Here is a 15,444-nt window from a genome sequence, read left to right on the forward strand (position 1 = left end):
AACCAAGACTTTTCTACTGTCCTTCTTCCCGAAGCGAAATGCATCGCGCCGGAACCAACAACATACGCCTGGAGTCCGCCGGCCCTCGCCTTTTACATCAGAGGACCAAACCTTTCAGACATTCGCCCCAGCTATTTATAGCAGTCGCAGAAAGTATGAAAGGGATGCCCTAAATCTCTTACCAGAGGCTCTCAGTCTGGGTAACATCCTGTATCTGACGTGCTACGACTTGGCCTATGTCCTGATTGGCCATCTCACCAGCCCAGCTGCTACTCAGGCTCAAGCCTCGGTCCAACCTGCTTTCCTGCCCACGTTCCCATCCAGGAAATATGTCGCGCAAGCTACCTGGTCTTCTCCATACGTTTGCTCCCACTATGGACTGGGCGAGCAGTCTAGAGACGACTGCCACCTTGGCTCAGGGAGCTACATTCCGCAACGTCTCGCTCGACCCTCCACCTAGGGTAAAGCTGGGAATCACCTAACTGGGAATGGATTATGAGCAAGCACTCGAAGGAAGAAAAGACGGTTACTTCACCTTTGTAAACTGTTGTTACTTCGAGAAATGGTGACTCACTATCCATCCACACTGCCCTCCTGTCCCCGACTGTCGGAGTAGCCGGCAGAAGGGAACTGAGGAGTGGGGGGGCCACGCAGGGGTAAATATCACGGCACCACGCTGGCGCCATGGCGCGCTGGTGCCAATCGAGTGTTGCTAGGGTTAAACTTCTCATAGTGAACGAACGTGCAGTTCACATCACGTAGGTGGGAAAGCACAAATTCCTCGGGAACACATGATCAGGACTGACAAACTCGAGAGAGCAACACGTTAGGAAACATTTTTGGTACTCGCCCAATTTACCACCGTCACTTAATCCTGCGCTTTACAATCCGACAATAAACATGATCAAAAGGGTCACAGGCACACACTGGATTGAAAAATTGCTTACTTTTCTCATCTTTTACCAACTATAATTATAATAAAATCAAATTGGAATTTAATATATGCTTACATTTCAGATGCATAGTATATAGGAGCAGTATAAACAAGTTATGTATTGATTTAAGTTTGTACTAAACTGTTTTTATGTAGCCTGTGTAAACTATAGGCAAATATGCATAGATCAGGATCAGGCAACCTATGGCACGACGTTGCCGAAGGGTGGCACGCAAGCGAAGCTTTTAAATGGTCACATGGAGTTTGGCTGAGCTGCTCAGCCCCAACGCCGCCTGGAGTTACCCTAGTCTGGGCCGCTCTTGCAGCTGGTGGGTAGCCGCCGCCACAGTCCCATTCACACCTGCGCGCCGGAGGGAGAGAACGCCTGGGGGCAAGGCTAACCCCAGGCTGCAGAGCAGTTGCTGACCCGACTGGCACCAGTGGCAACAGCTTACAGCCTTGTGCCTAGAAAACCTGCCAATCTGGCATTGCCTTGCTTGCTGCAGCCCCTTGCCAGCTCGTGTGGTTTGGCACATGCCCTCCCTGCTTTTCCAGCTGGTTTTCCGCGCTCCAGTCACCTGCTCCAACGCCTGAGTTCCAGCTGCAGGCCCCGCCTACGCTGCGTCCAGTGCTACCACCCTAGCTCATGCACATCACCATGCCACTCAGATCTCATATTCCGCTTACTGACTAATTCTGGGGTCACTGTGCTTGATGCACGAGCCGTTAACACTGATACTAGAAAGCCTGTGTGCGCTTAAAGTATCACTGGGGCATCTTCCATTCAGCGCTGTGGAAACCATATGCAAATGGAAAAGAAGGCAGGAAAGCACTTAAACTGGAGAATCTGCAGTTATTAATTTAATATTTGTAGGAGAATAAAGGCTTCTGGACATAGAATACATTTTGTATATATTTACATTTTTAATTGCATATATACAGTAGTTGGTTAGTGATTGTATATAGACTATAGAGGACTCCTTGCTAAAAAGCAAATGTCATACCTTACACCGGCACATACGAAACTTCTAAATTTATGTATACATGAAAGACTCAGCAACATCACTGCTATAAGGTGCTGACTCCTTGATCTAGAGGAAATTAATGTTACCCCCTGGAAGATTTCTGTTGAGACACGCTATAATGAAATGTTGTGTGGTGTTTCCTTTCATGCAATATATGGCTGTTGGGATACCACAGAGACATCGCTACCAGCAGTGCCGGCCCTATGCCACAAGGGCTGTAGCTCAGAATAAGGAGTCCAGTGCTCAGGAACTAGGATCAGGGTGCTCTATCGCTCTAGGCCCACACTCCCGCTGCCTGGTCGGCGTTTTCATCTAAGATAACACTGACACAAAGTGATAGTACATATTGATGACTATATAGCGGTTTCCTTTTTTTTCCTTTAACTCTCTGGGATATAAAAAGTTTTTTAGTTGCTTAGATTGCAAACAGAATGAAGCTGTTACAGTTGTGTGCTAAACAAGTTATGGATTTATTTTGAAAATGAAACAGTATAAGGACTATATCGTAGAGGTGAAAATACAAATATAGTATGATTCTGGCAGTACAATGATGAATTTAGATCTGATTTTATTTCTCTGAGCTTTTCCAAGTCATGTTAAGTAAGCCATATGTATAATTTACTCGACGGGTGTTGCTCCTCTCTGCATAGCTGAGCTATAATGAGCGGGGCATCTTTGCGTTCTGTTCTGCTTTAGCATTAGGTTACGCAGTCATGCTTCTAGAAACTGTTTGGGCAAATTTCAAAGAAAATCCAAAACTAATCACATGTGGAACATAAAGGTCTTATGGACTTATATAGCATGTAAGACAGTGTTTGAAATGATGGCAAGGATCCACCCTGGTGCGATTACTGCTGGTGGCGTGGGGCACATGTTAGGCCTAGTTTAAGTTCAATGGGGGGATTTCAAAATTAACCAAATATTTCTGGCTAGAATGTGAAGGACAGGTCTTGTTAAACCTCTTCCCGCTATTCTCAGCAGGTGACACTGAACATGCTTTGAAATGCTTACTCTGTAAATGCTCTACGTGATTAATGAATGCGCTGCCAATGTTGGTCTTATGTAAGAGACGGCCACTTTAATACTATTCGAACGATCATTACAATAACCCTTTGCTTTATAGAAGGCAGGAACAGAGGAATGGCCAGTCCTGTGGAGCATTAGTAGCAGATGATGGAATTTCCAAATATTTAGATAGTGTCTTCTCTTCGCAGAAATTGGATCTGAGTGAAATATAAGGGAAGGCTTTGTATTTTCGGTAATTGAATCCTTGATTATAAACTAGACTATCTTTGCTGGCGAATATCTCCTGTACCTACTCTGATGGAAATAAAACTTTAAAACTGAGGTCACATTATTATGAACACGTGATTTTTTTTTTTGTATTTCCATATAATATGAATATTGACAACTTATAGTTCTAAGTAAGGACAAGAACCATTATAATATTTTCCAGCGTTGACTTAACTGATGGGGTGATCAAGAGTAGGGGCTTCAGCAAGACCATCTAAAAACTTGTATAAAATCATAGGCGTGGAACTGCTTTCCATTCAGTAAAGAAGAGTTCTGCACAGTCGATATTAACAAAAAACTGAAAATTGTCAATGCTGGTGAGAACAATATGAATCGTGCGGGAGTGGAGTGTAAATCACAGACTTTGCATTTCAGAATTAAGACAACTCGCACAATTTCTGTTACAATATCTTACCATGAGATAGGCGATCACTTAAACACTTATAACTGGGATATAACCTAGTAAGTTCTAAACACAGAAGCTTAGTCATAATAGAGGCAAATTATCATACATCCTCTTAGATCAATAGTGGCTTGTCCGCTGGGAACCTTTTGATTCCTAGTGAATCTGTTAAAAATGGGCGAAATTGATACTGACCACACTTTTAAAGTTGCGGGGTGGCGTGAGGATCCTAGTGACGAAGAGCAACAGTGCTATGTTAAGCTCTAAGAGGTATTATTATTCTATGAGTTTATTGTTTTTAGAATAACTATGGATATATTTATTACTCGCTACCATAGTAAGATAAATATCTACACATTAGGTAAAAATATATTGTGTCATCGTATTCCAAAATGTCACGTGATTTATTAGGAGTACGTGTATGTGCAGCAGATTTGTAAATATTCATGAGTATGACATAGATCAATTGTCATAGAGAATGTATGGCGTCACAAAAATGAATAAAACAATAAAAGTGAGAAAAGTATCACAAAATAATTCTTTTTTGGCAAATGCATATTAACATCCCTTTCAGCCCACCAGACTATTTCAAAGGATGGCAAATAGGCTATCCAGTCTGAAAGGCCCAGAATATTATTTGCTTCATTTCTTTTCTTCTCAATACAAATGCAAATATTGTAACTATGCTATTTCCTTTAAGTCTTTCAGTCATTTGTGCCTTATGGTACTGAAGAACTAGTCAATAACTAAAAATAATAGACATTAAGGAAATAAAAATAGAGACGTTTAATAAAGGATAGAGTAATGTGGAAGGCAGAGACCACCTTGGGAAGGAAAGCCGGGTGTGGTCGTAGCTGTACCTTGTCCTTGTGGAAGATTGTATACGAGGGGTCTACCATCAATCACAAAGCTCCGATACTCGTCTGGCCAAGGGGATAGCGACGAGGAAGGCCGTCTTCCAGGACAGGTACAGCAGCAAGCAAGTGGTTAACGGCTCAAAGGGAAGGGCCGTGAGCCTAGCTAATACAAGGTTGAGATCCCAGGTAGGGGAAAGGTGCTTAACCGGAGGGTAGAGTCGTTCCAAGCCCTTAAGGAACCTGGAAACTATAGGGTGAGAGAAGGTCGAACTGCCTGATTCCCCAGGATGGAAGGTGGAGATCGCGGCCAGATGCACCCTTATCGAAGAGAGTGCCAGGCCTTGCTCCTTGAGGTACCATAAGTAGTCCAAGATAATGGGGACCGATACGGCTTTGGGAATAAGGTTACGCTGGGCACACCAATGGGAGAATCACTTCCACATGACAAGATATGTTGCTCACGTGGAAGGCTTTCTGCTTCCCAGGAGGACCTGTTGCACCGGGGTGGAACAGCGCAATTCAGATTGGGTTAGCCAGACAGCAGCCACGCTGTCAGGTGAAGGGACTGCAGGTCTGGGTGGTGAAGTCTGCCGAAGTCCTGTGTTATAAGGTCCGGGTAGAGCGGCAGAGGTATCGGGTCCGCTAGAGATAGGTCGAGCAGCATGGTGTACCAGTGCTGCCTCGGCCACGCCGGAGCGATCAGGATTAGCCTGGCCCTGTCCCTGCGGAGCTTGAGCAGGACTCTGTGGACTAGGGGAAAGGGTGGAAAGGCATAAAGTAGATGACCTTCCCAGGGAATTAGGAACACGTCCAAGAGGGAGTCTGGGGAGCGACCCTGCAGGGAGCAGAACACCTGGCATTTCCTGTTCTCCCTGGAGGCAAAGAGGTCTATCTGGGGAAAGCCCCACTTCCGGAATACAGAAAGGAGGATGTCCGGATGGATGGACCATTCGTGGGACAGGAAGGACCTGCTCAGGTGATCCGTGAGAGAGTTCCAGACTCCCGGGAGAAAGGAGGCTACCAGGTCTATCAAGTGGGCTATACAGAAGTCCCACAGTCGCATCGCCTCTTGACAAAGGGGGGAAGACCGCATCCCTCCTTGCTTGTTTATGTAATACATGGCCATTGTGTTGTCTGTGAAAACTGCAACACAACGGCCCTGTAGATGCTGTTGGAAGGTCTGGCATGCCAGTTGGACCGCTCTCAGTTCACGGAAATTGATGTGAAGTGCCAGCTCTTGAAAGGACCAAAGGCCCTGGGTGCGAAGGAGCCCTAAGTGCGCACCCCAGCCGAGAGAGGAAGCGTCTGTTGTCACAGACATCAAGGGCTGTGGCGGATGGAACGGACGACCGGCACACACCAGAGATGGCATCAGCCACCAGTTGAGGGAGCCCAGCACACTTGGTGGGATTGTGATTATCATGTCTATGGCATCCCTGCGTGGGCGACAGACTGAGGCGAGCCAAGTCTGAAGAGGACACATGCGCAGTCTTGCGTGCTTTGTAATGAAAGTGCACGCAGCCATGTGACCGAGTAGGGCAAGGCCGGTGCGGACAGAGGTTGTTGGGAAGCTTTGTAGTCACTGTATGAGGGAGGCTATAGCCTGAAACCGCTGTGGGGGCAAGCTGGCTGTTGCAAGATTGGAGTCCAGCATGGCCCCTATGAACTCTATCCTCTGCGTAGGAAGCAGAATGGATTTGTCCAGATTGATAATCAGGCCTAGACGGGTGAATAGGTCCTTGATGACATTTACATGTGCGGTGACCTGAGCCTCAGAGGTCCCTCGAATAAGCCAGTCATGGAGATATGGGAAAACACGTATTCGATGACGGCGGAGGGAGGCGGCGACTACCGCCATACATTTCGTGAATACCCGAGGGGCCGAGGAGAGGCCAAAGGGAAGAACCGCAAATTGGTAATGTTGACGATTCACCACAAAGCATAGGTACCTTCTGTGCGGAGGGTAAATCATGATGTGGAAATATGCGTCCCTCATGTCGAGAGCAGCGTACCAATCTCCGGGATCCAGGGAAGGGATGATGTTTCCCAGGGACACCATGCGGAACTTGAACTTTCTCATGAATTTGTTCAGTCCTCGCAGGTCCAGGATAGGCAAGAGGTCCCCTTTTGCCTTGGGAATTAGGAAATATCTGGAATAGAACCCTTTACCCCTTAATTCCTCTGGAACCTCCTCTATAGCTCCCATCGCAAGGAGCCTCAAAACCTCCTGCAGAAGGAGTTGCTTGTGAGAGGGGTCCCTGAAGAGGGATGAGGAGGGAGGATGGGAAGAAGGGACTGAAACAAACTGAAGACGGTAGCCACACTCCACCGTGCGGAGGACCCAACGGTCTGACGTTAGCTGGGACCATGCAGGGAGGAATGCGGCAAGGCGGTTGGCGAACTGAAAAGGATCCTGGGAGGTAATTGGTACAGTGCTCTCAGGCGCACTCTCAAAAGTTTGGCTTCGGTCCCACCGGTGGCTTGGTGGGGCCGGAGTTGTTACCCCCCTGAGGCCCAGACTGCCATCTGCGAGAAGTACAACCTCACCTTCTGGTGAAGTCCTGCCTTGGTCGAGGTGGGGGGTACGGGCGCTGAGGTTGGGACCGCAAAGATCGTCTTTGAGTCTGCGGCGTATGCATTCCCAGCAAACACATAATTATGTGATTGTCCTTCAGACTCTGAAGCCGAGGGTCCATCTTCTGGGAAAAGAGGCTCTGGCCATCAAAAGGTAGGTCCCGTAGTTCAGGTGGCAGACCTGACGCCTGCAGCCACGATATATGCCGCATGGCAATCCCAGAGGTGATACTTCTAGCTGCCGAATCGACAGCATCCAGCGAGGCCTGGAGGGAGGTCCGCGCAACTTTTTTCCCTTCCTCCAGGAGAGCTGTGAATTCCTGGTGGGAGTCCTGCGGGACGAGCTCTATAAACTTCCCTACTGCCTCCCAGGTGTTATAGCTGTACCTACTCAGGAGGGCTTGCTGGTTGGAGGCCTCCCTGAGTTGGAGGCCTCCCAACCCTGAGTTGGAGGCCTCCCGCGGAATAGATCTTTCTACCCAACAAATCCATGCGCCTGGTCTCCCTCGATTTAGGCGCAGGGGCTTGCCGGCCATGGCACTCCCATTCTTTGACGGATTGTACCACCAATGAACAAGGAGGAGGACGTACATACAAGTACTCGTACCCCTTGGATAGTACCATGTATTTGCGTTCAACCCCTTTGACTGTGGGTGGTACGGATGCCAGGGATTGCCAGATGGTATCCGCTCTAGCCTGTATCGAGCGGATGAAGGGGAGGGCCACCCTGGTTGGAGCCTCTGCTGACAATATACTGACAACTGGGTCATCCATCTCAGGAACTTCCTCCACGGGCAAGTTGATATTGAGGGCGACACAGCGCAGAAGGTCCTGGTGTGACCTGAGGTCGATTGGGGGCGGTCGAAGAAGAGGAAGAAGAGGATGAAACCCTGGGGACCAGCGGGTCTTGGAGTGACTCCTGGTCTTGGGGGATGTCCTGAGGCGGATCTTGTGGGTCCGTCATGTGGGTTGGAGATTCCTCCGTACCCGCCGGGGGAGGTCTGCTTACAGTGGTCTCTGGCGCCCGATGTTCAGAAGGGCCGGAGCACGGTGGTAGATACGGATCACCTTGGTTTTGGTGGTAGGCCCAAGGTGTCCAAAAAGGCCACTGATGAGGTCCCTGGTGGTTATCCGAATCCCCGTATGATGCAGTTTCTCCATGGGAGGAAATCGACGGATGACGAGACGGCCACAGTGGGATGGAGACCATTTGATGTGCGTCTCTGCATCCACTCGAACCGTCCCTACGTGGTGCTGGAGAACGGTACCGAGAGTTATGATGGTGCCAGGAGTGGGACCGGGACCTGCGACCAGTGCGGTGCCGGGAGGTCAAGCGGTGCCTGGAATCGCTGTGCCGAGATCGACTGCGAGAAGCATGGTGCCGCGAGTGATGCCGAGATCGGGAGCGGTGCCGGTAGTATCTGGACGGCGACCAGGACCTCGAGCGGTGCCGCGAGTACGACCGGTACCTCGATGGGGAACGGTACCGGGACTGCGAGCGGCCGTGGGACCGGGATCGATAGCGGGACCGGGAGTGTCTGTGGGACCTGGACCGGGACCAGCGAAGTTCCGTGGTACCGGGTGAAGAAGGTCTCATGAGGGCCGGCTTGCCTATGGACTGAGGGACCCACACCGGTGGTGCCGGGGGTCAAGGCAGCCCAGGCTCCGTCTAGGCAATCAAGTCCTGTGTCGCAGAGAACGTCTCCGGAGTGGAGGGCACGATAAGCTCAACCACGGCGCGTGCTGGGGAGCTAGTAGGCATTGGACTCGACGGCTCTTGCGAGGCCGGACTCAACAGTGCGGAGGACGTCGGTGCCACGGCAGATGACAGTGCCGGGCGATCCGACTTGGCTAAGCGCTCGGACTGCAGTGTAGATATAGCAGCCGCAGGAGGCTTGTGCTTCTTGCTCCGTGGTGAGAGCGAACGGTGCCGGGCGGAAGCTTGGGCCGGTGATGGCTGATGTCTAGGAGCCTTCACTGTTGGCGTGCGCTCCGGTGCGGAGGAGGCACTTGTTCCCGGTGCCACTGATGGTGCCGAGGACTGGGGAGTCAACGCTGCCTCCATCAGCAGTTGTTTTAGGCAAATGTCCCGCTCTTTTTTAATCCGGGGCTTGAACGCCTTACAGATGCGGCACTTGTCCGTAAGATGAGACTCACCCAAGCACTTAAGACAGGAGTCGTGAGGGTCTCCTGTGGGCATCGGCCTACAACAGGCCGAGCACAGTTTGAAGCCCGGTGAGTCAGGCATGGGCCCCGGTACTGGGAGAGGGGAAGGGGCTAACCTCCGATCCCTTTTAACTATCTACAATAACTACTACAGAACTAATAACTGAATATTAACTATACTTGAAGAAATCGAACTATATACCCAATTACAATAGAAACGAGCGAATCGCTAGGGAGGTGGAGATCAGCTAAACTGCGCTCCACTGTTCCAACGACCGACACAGGTGGTAAGAAGGAGTGGGGGGGCCGGCAGGGGTATATATCTGGCACCATAGCGGCGCCACTCCAGGGGGCGCCCTGCCAGCCCACCGAGTGTTGCTAGGGTAAAAATCTCCAACGAATGTGCACGCGGCACGCGCACACCTAACTGGAATGGATATGAGCAAGCACTTGAAGAAGAACAAATCAAACTCCTGAAAGGGGTACAGTAGTCTGGAAAGGTTGAGAGCCACTGCTGTATAGGAACATTTCAGCATTTCTGAAATAAAATATTGCAAAATTTTAATTTTTGGCCTTGCATCCTGATTATAGATGAAAAGTTCTGCAAACTAATTTTTGTGCCTTATTTGATTACCATATTTGATTCTCCTTCTTTTCCTCATATCTTTATGTCCACAATTGTCAAATCCCCTTAGAACAGCTCTTTCTGCTCACTATTGTATCTGTCAAAATGCACCGTCACTTGGTGTGCGAAGAGTGCAGAATTCCTTATTAAGGCATGTCATTATCCGCACACTTCTTAGCAATGCCTTTTGCTTCAGCACACCTGAAGTGTATGAATATTAACAGGTACATGCTCTCTGGATTCAATTATGTACTGAAAAGCTCTAGGTGGTATTATTATTACTCACTCCTATACACAGCCACATATAACAAGTACAGAGCCCACTTTCCATTTAGCCAAAGTATCCTCCTTGCATGAGTAAGGAGTTCAGGACAGAAGCTGCTTGAAAGTCACACCTGTTAGAATTCCTTGGCAATGCAAAATGAAGTAGTTGCAGATTTTTCACAGTAATTCTGCTCTGTGAAAGTATAGAGATACTGTTATAATAACTCCACAGGTGTGATCCAAATGGAATATGTTTCAATAATCTTCACTCTTATCTTCCTTGTTTTCAGAATCAGATAATAGGACTGAAAAAAATAGCTGACGTCTTTGAGTTCTCCCTAAGTGAGGAAGAGATTCAGACTGTTGCGGAGAAGAGCAGCTTCGAAGCCATAAAAGAGAAATCCTTCAAAACCCGTGGAACATTTGGGAAAATTCTCTTCCATAAAGGTACATTTCTGAAAACTCTTTATAAATGATCACCAGTCCCTAGCAGTGAAGTCAGTAGCACAGCACCTCTAGCTGGCTGGGTGAACTGAAGGCGCAGGTTCTGACAAGGTCTTGGCTCCAGCATCCCTGTCTTTTAGGGCTGTTGTGAAAGCCTGGCCCTCTGTGACATCTCAGGTTTGGCAACTCTAGCTTGCTGGTGTGATGTGAAGGCACAGGCCTCTGCAAGGGTTAATGGCTCAGGACCTCTGTCTTGCTGGGATAGTATCCAGGAACCTTTTATTGCTGGATGGATGGCCAGGGAAAGGCCTCTCTGATGCCACTAGAGTAGCACTGATAACCCCCACAGTAACGAGCATGTAACATCCACCTCCAATCCCAGGCCAAAGACAAAATCCAGAGTGCATCCAACTATAGGTGTTGAGCCAGATTGTCCCTGGGCTAGTGCTATGGCTGTTATTGGTGGCTGTGGAATCTTGGGCTAATGTAGAAGTGCCACAATCAGTGCAGAAGTTGAAATAGCCTAATACAATTGCTGCAGTGACTCTGGCATTACCACTAGTTAACTCAGGAAGTACACCTCTACCCCGATATAATGTGACCTGATATAACATATATCTGATATATACCTGATATAATATGGTAAAGCAGCGCTCCGGGGAGGTGGGGCTGCGCACTCTGATAGATCAAAGCAAGTTCGATATAATGCAGTTTCACCTATAATGCAATAAGATTTTTTGGCCCCCAAGGACAACGTTATATCAGGGTAGAGGTGTACTCCAAGATACAGTGGAGTTACCTGTAGCTCACATTAACCTGGGGCTCTATTATCTTTCATTGGGATTTCATTGCATCCCATCCATCGGGGGGGGCGGGGCACGTCTCTCTCTCTCCCTCACCACTGGCCCACCTCTCCTCATGTGTGGGTCACATGGGCTCCAGAGAAAGTAGAAGATGTTCTGAAGATGGTTCACCCCACCTCCACAAAGAATACATCAGATTTGTGTGTGGTGGTTCCCCCCTGCGGGTCATGAATCACAGGGGGCATTATCCGGCCCTGAGTTAGGATCTCTGGCTGCCACAGGCTGAGGGTGGCACACAAGAACAGAGCTGCTAATTGTGGAGTGTGCATGGAGAATCTGATGTCTTCCCCTACATTTACTTAAGAATAAGCACCACACCTAACAACACACGTGCTTAGTTTGCAGTTTGAAGACCATCTTATAAAAAAACGCCACAGATTTGGGGCCAGATCTGACTGGGTGTAAATGAGTGTAATGACTCTTGAATATAACAAAATGGATGTTTCGGGGCCAATTATTTCTGAGATATGGTATGACCTGCCCGCCCCCCAAAGATATACCAAGAACTCTACCTGTATTTTTAAAAAATCCTACATCTTAGAAATGGCTTCTCCAATTCACCTCATACATTGCTGAAAAAATTCTCCTGTAGCCAAAAACCCTAAATGTAGAGTCAAAAGAAGAAAGGATCAATTTTTAGGGATATAGATGGGGGAGTGAAGGTTGTAATGTGCAAAAATCAGACTTGAATGGAAAGCTAGGTACAACTTCAACCAAGGAGTGATGATCCTTTCTCTCTGACAAATGATTATATATATTTTTAATATTTGCAGGAATTGTTGGTTACTGGAAGGACCATTTCTATGAAGCTCAGAGTAAAGAAATGGACAGAAAATTTGAAGAGTGTTTAGAAGGAACTAAACTGGGAAAAAAGATGAAATATGGGGTATATCGCAAGGCCTAAAGAGCAAAACAGCAAAACCTAATGCAACTGTTCCCCTTAGTATGATCTGTTCACTTGTTTTTGCACACTGGAAAAATCATCCAAACTTGTGTGTATCCAATTACAAATAATTATATTTTAGTCTGTAATACCAGCAATTTATGTCAGATGCGTGCTTTAAATTTGATACCTCACCCTGCTTAATAGATCTTTTATATATGCATATGCCCATTGTATGGCATTGCTTTAGAAAGGAGCTGTAGACTTCAGCATCATATACACTATTCTTAGGAGGTATCAGCCAGAAGCACCATCAGTTATTTAACCACTCTATCAAAAACAATGCAATCGGTGAGCCAATTCTGCACTCAGAAATCCCTTGAAATTCATGAGGGTTGCATTTGATGTAAGTCAGTGCAGAATTAGGCTTAGAGTGTCCAGATGATCCAGATGTCCGAAAGCGATAGAAATTCCACCAAATAGATTAGATTTTCCCATTAACATTAACAATGACTTGAATGTGGCTATCTTCTGGTGGAACAGGCTGATTCCCTCCAGGATAACTGTTATCCAATCAGCTTTTCTATTTCTGTTTTTCTGCTTGCATTTATTATTTGTATGTGTCCTTTTAAATCTTTGATTTGATAAGTGCCTTAAAAATGTTATTAATTGGTTCATCTTTTTTCAATCAGAGGGGGCATGTTGGAAGCCTGGCTAGGGTTGCCAGTTTTGTTTGGACATATTCCTGGAGGTTTCATCACGTTATAATCTTTAATTAAAGATTAATATTTAATTCCTGGAGTCTCCAGGATAATTCTGGAGGGTCGGCAACCCTAGGCCTGATAAAAGATAGAGGATCCCTGAGGCTTGAATTATTCATGGTCATAAACTCTATACAGAGTAGCAAATGTTTGTATTATTGCAGCAAAGTAACTGATCTACTCTGGAAGCTGTGGCTGAGATTTTCAAAGCCAGGGCAACTGCACTGAAATTAATGGGAAATTAATTAATTAGTGGTTAATTCTCCTAGTTGGCTTTGAAACTCTCGGTTTATCTATTGTACTCTTAGCATAACCAGGCTATTGCCAAAATATAGGACACTACTGCCCTGAGAATATCTTGAGGATACAAAATCAAAATAAAGCAAAAAGTGTGGAGACCAGTGGGGAGTTTTCTCACAGCACATCTGACTCGTGCTGGGGAAAACCAAGACACATGTATCTGATATAGCTGCTGGTATCATTGTGCTTTTTGAGGTTTTGTGAATGACCCTTTTTAATCTACTCCTTTGTATTAGCCCAAGAGGTTGGGTGTTTTTTCCTCTCCTATCAGACTCATACATTTCTTCTCTCCCTTCATCCAATTTTGAAACCATGATGTTAGTGTGTATTCCAAATTTAGAAAAATAAGTTCTCCCATTCCTATTTTTTTGGTTACTTGTTCTCAAAAATAGTGTCAGTTGCAAGTATCATGCAGTCTTCTTGTCTGTGTCTATCTAGCTATAATATATAGATATTTCTGGTTGAAAAGCAGAAATTTCCTCCTGAGAAATTCTGATATTTCTACATTTATCGTCACTCAAAATATCAGGACAAAAAGTCAAGATACTGAAATTTTTCACTGAACAGGAAGCTCTGAAATATTTCAGTTCAGAAATGATATGTTTCATTTCTACATTTTCAACTGAAACAAAATGTTTTGACATTCCCAGACTGAAACTTTTCATTTTGGCATGGTTCAGCATTGTAGTCGGTGTGGTCCTGTGCTGCTGTGGTGCCTCGTAGGAGTTGTAGTTTAAGTGGCTTAGATCTCCATTTTCTGCTATCAACCAGACTCCCAAGGCAGACTACACCCACATGATGCATCGTTCATCCAAGTCCCATGATTCACTGCAGAAATCAGAGAGAAGACTGAGGTGTATCATGGGAGATGTAGTCCAGGGAGGGAGCCTGGCCCATAGAGGAGAATGGAGATACGAGGCACTCAAACTGCAGCTTCCATGAGACACTGCAGTATCTCAGGCACATATGGATTAATGTCAAACTTGCCTGGAAATGAGATGTTTCTGCTTAGGCAACCAGACCCCAAACTAAATATATTTCATTTTGATTTTCCATTAGGAAAATCAAAAAATTTCAGCATGACAGAAATTTTCCAGAAACTGCATTTTCTGCCAAAACCCACGTTGCCAGAAAATTCCAGACCAACCCTAATTTCTATGTGTAGATGTAGATATAGGCCAAAATTGTCAGAACTGGCTAGTGATTTTCAGTGCCCAACCCAAGACACCATAAAGGAGCCTGCTTTTCAGAGGACAGATGCTCAGTGCATTCTAAAAATCAGGCCCTTTAAGGAGTTTCAAACTGGGCACCCAAAAAATGAGGCAACCTAAAACCACCAGTTACTTTTCAAAATTTGAGCCACAGTATGTATGCATGTGCATATATTTCATTCCAAACAGTGATGATTTCTCAGAGCAGTGCTCAATATAACAAAAAATTTTTAATACTGGTGCCTCTATGAGCCCAGAGCAACAAACCTGGTTTTATTAAAATCCTATTTTTAGCCCGAGTCTGTCACTGTTGGATGCTATTTTGTTCATATCAAAATTACATGCAGATTAGATGGCTTTAGACAGCTTTCTAGCTGCAATGGAGCTCCAAAGCCTTGGCATGGCTCCGAGGAGAAGCAGAGGTTTCTGGTGCTGGAGTTGGTGAAAGACCAATGGACTGATGAAAGAGTATTTGTGGCATAATGGCATGCAAAATAACATGTATGTTGGCTGCTTTAACATAGCATAATTATTTGGGCTCTTTGTGGAATCTAAAGATATTGAAACCAGCAGCTCCCTTCCCCCACAATCTCATTTCATTTTGAAAATGGACCTCCTAGGGAAGCTTTATTTACAGACCAAAAAGATCCCATTATTAATTGAGGGTGGGAGGAATACATGGTATGCATATTATGAGCACAGTCCTGCAGCTGTTCCTTCTTTGGCACTCGCTGTGGACAATGGGGACTTCCACACAAAGTGCCTTTAGAATCAGGCCCATAATGACACTGCAGCTGGGAGTATGCCTCCTGGAACAGGTAGACCAACCTATCGAGCTAAA

The 15,444-nt window shown here is 46.4% G+C and overlaps 1 protein-coding gene across 1 annotated transcript in view; it reads left to right on the forward strand.

Annotated features, from left to right (window-relative positions):
• Positions 1 to 12,352, forward strand: part of LOC116825216 (sulfotransferase 6B1-like) — a 24,205-nt gene extending 11,853 nt beyond the window's left edge. Inside the window, 2 exon segments of the mRNA XM_075063443.1 lie at positions 10,432 to 10,588; positions 12,222 to 12,352. Coding sequence (XP_074919544.1) covers positions 10,432 to 10,588; positions 12,222 to 12,352 — 288 coding nt within the window.
• The last annotated feature ends 3,092 nt before the right edge of the window (positions 12,353 to 15,444 follow it).

This window comes from Chelonoidis abingdonii, chromosome 3, assembly GCF_003597395.2.
Source record: "Chelonoidis abingdonii isolate Lonesome George chromosome 3, CheloAbing_2.0, whole genome shotgun sequence".
NCBI lineage: Eukaryota > Metazoa > Chordata > Testudines > Testudinidae > Chelonoidis > Chelonoidis abingdonii.